A 1526-nucleotide genomic window follows, 5' to 3' on the forward strand; every position below is an offset into this window, starting at 1 on the left:
TTTTTTTTTTTTTTTTTTTTTTTTAGTAGAGATGGGGTTTCACTGTGCAGGCCAGGCTGGTCTCGAACTCCTGACTTTAGGTGATCCACCCGCCTCGGCCTCCCAAAGTGCTGGGGTCACAGGTGTGCACCAGCACGCCTGGCCTTTTTCGTAATTTTTGTAGAGATGGGGTTTCACTAAGTTGCCCAGGCTGGTCTCCAACTGAGCTCAAGTGATCCGCCCCGCTGGGCCTCCCGAAGTGCTGGGGTTACAGGCGCAAGCCGCCGCACCCGGCCCTAATGTAGTTATGTAATGTGATTATGTATTTAAAGGCACAGCCCAGGGTACATTCCCTATAAGCCTGCCTTGTTATTTACCTAAGCCTCTCCCAACTCCTTTCAGCAGCCAGGGGGGTCTTTCTGTAGCTCAAATCTTTGAGAGCTTGGCAAGCTTAAGGAGCCAAGTCTCACCGCCTCAATTTATACTCCGATTCCTTTTGCAAAGATTCGTTCTACACAGTTCTAACCTCAGTGCTCTTTGTATAAACGTGGCATGGCTGGATACAGTACAGCGGGTGTCCCCCGATCTACCCTCAGACTTCATTATTTGGGAGCCCTTAGAATTACCGATCTCGGGGGTATCCGCAAGCGAAGAGGATGAGGAAGAGGAGGAGACGGAGGGCGGGGTTGGGGGGCCGGGGGTCGGGGTCCGCAGCCCCAGTTGCTCCAGCACCTCCGAGTGGTCCCCAGGGTGAATGTAGTCGAAGACGCTGCTGCCCGTCATCTCCACCTGCCGGCGAAGGAGGTGAATGCAGGGGGCGGGTGAGGTGCGCGCGCAGTAACTCGCCCGCCCGCTGGGTTCAGCCTTGCCTCATTTGCCTGCATGCAGGTGCGCTTCATGCCAGTGTATTTAAAAAAAAAAAAAAATTACCTTTCAAACGGAAGATACCAACTTAGACTCTTCTCGCTTCATACCTAGTGATTAGTAAGGATTTTTCCCCGCCCACTCTATTAAGAGGCTGTGTGTGGGAGTGGGGCATGGGTGGGAGGTGTCAGAGCCTCCGTTTACCCAACTCCTGCTTACTCACTGCCACCCCATACAGCAAACAACTGTGCCCTGGCATGAATCACTGGGTATCCCAGCAGGAATGAGATTCAAGATACAAACAGGGGAGTGGTTTTTAAGCTCTTAAAGAGTTAGAGCTTTTCAAACACTTTTACATTCAATTCTACCTTGTAAATCTCTCTCCCAGCAGTCCCCTTCTCTCCCTGCCTCCCTTGATCCAGGCCCCCATCTTCTCCCCACTGTGTTTCCGCCCTTGTGTCCTCACTGGTCTTCTGACCTACAGTTCAAAGATGCCTCTGCAAGTTACTTACCCGACCACCATGGCTGCCATGACTCCTATTGCCCCTCAGCTTGGGGATCACGTGCTTCCCTCAGACTGTTATCCCTCTGGGCTCCTCCCCCTCATTAAATCCTCTCCCACACCAGCTCCAACAGCTTCAAGCCTTTACTACTTCTTCTGCTTTTTTTTTTTTTTTTTTTTT

The 1526-nt window shown here is 51.6% G+C and overlaps 1 protein-coding gene across 1 annotated transcript in view; it reads right to left on the reverse strand.

Moving 5' to 3' along the window:
- Positions 1–1526, reverse strand: part of NPAS1 (neuronal PAS domain protein 1) — a gene marked incomplete at its 3' end in the record, with an annotated part of 31584 nt that overhangs the window by 8741 nt on the left and 21317 nt on the right. The window contains exon 6 of the mRNA XM_011963141.1: positions 606–768. Within this exon, the coding sequence (XP_011818531.1) occupies positions 606–768 (163 nt within the window). The remainder of the gene's footprint in view (positions 1–605; positions 769–1526) is intronic.

Source organism: Colobus angolensis, unplaced genomic scaffold, assembly GCF_000951035.1.
Source record: "Colobus angolensis palliatus isolate OR3802 unplaced genomic scaffold, Cang.pa_1.0 Scaffold60, whole genome shotgun sequence".
NCBI lineage: Eukaryota > Metazoa > Chordata > Mammalia > Primates > Cercopithecidae > Colobus > Colobus angolensis.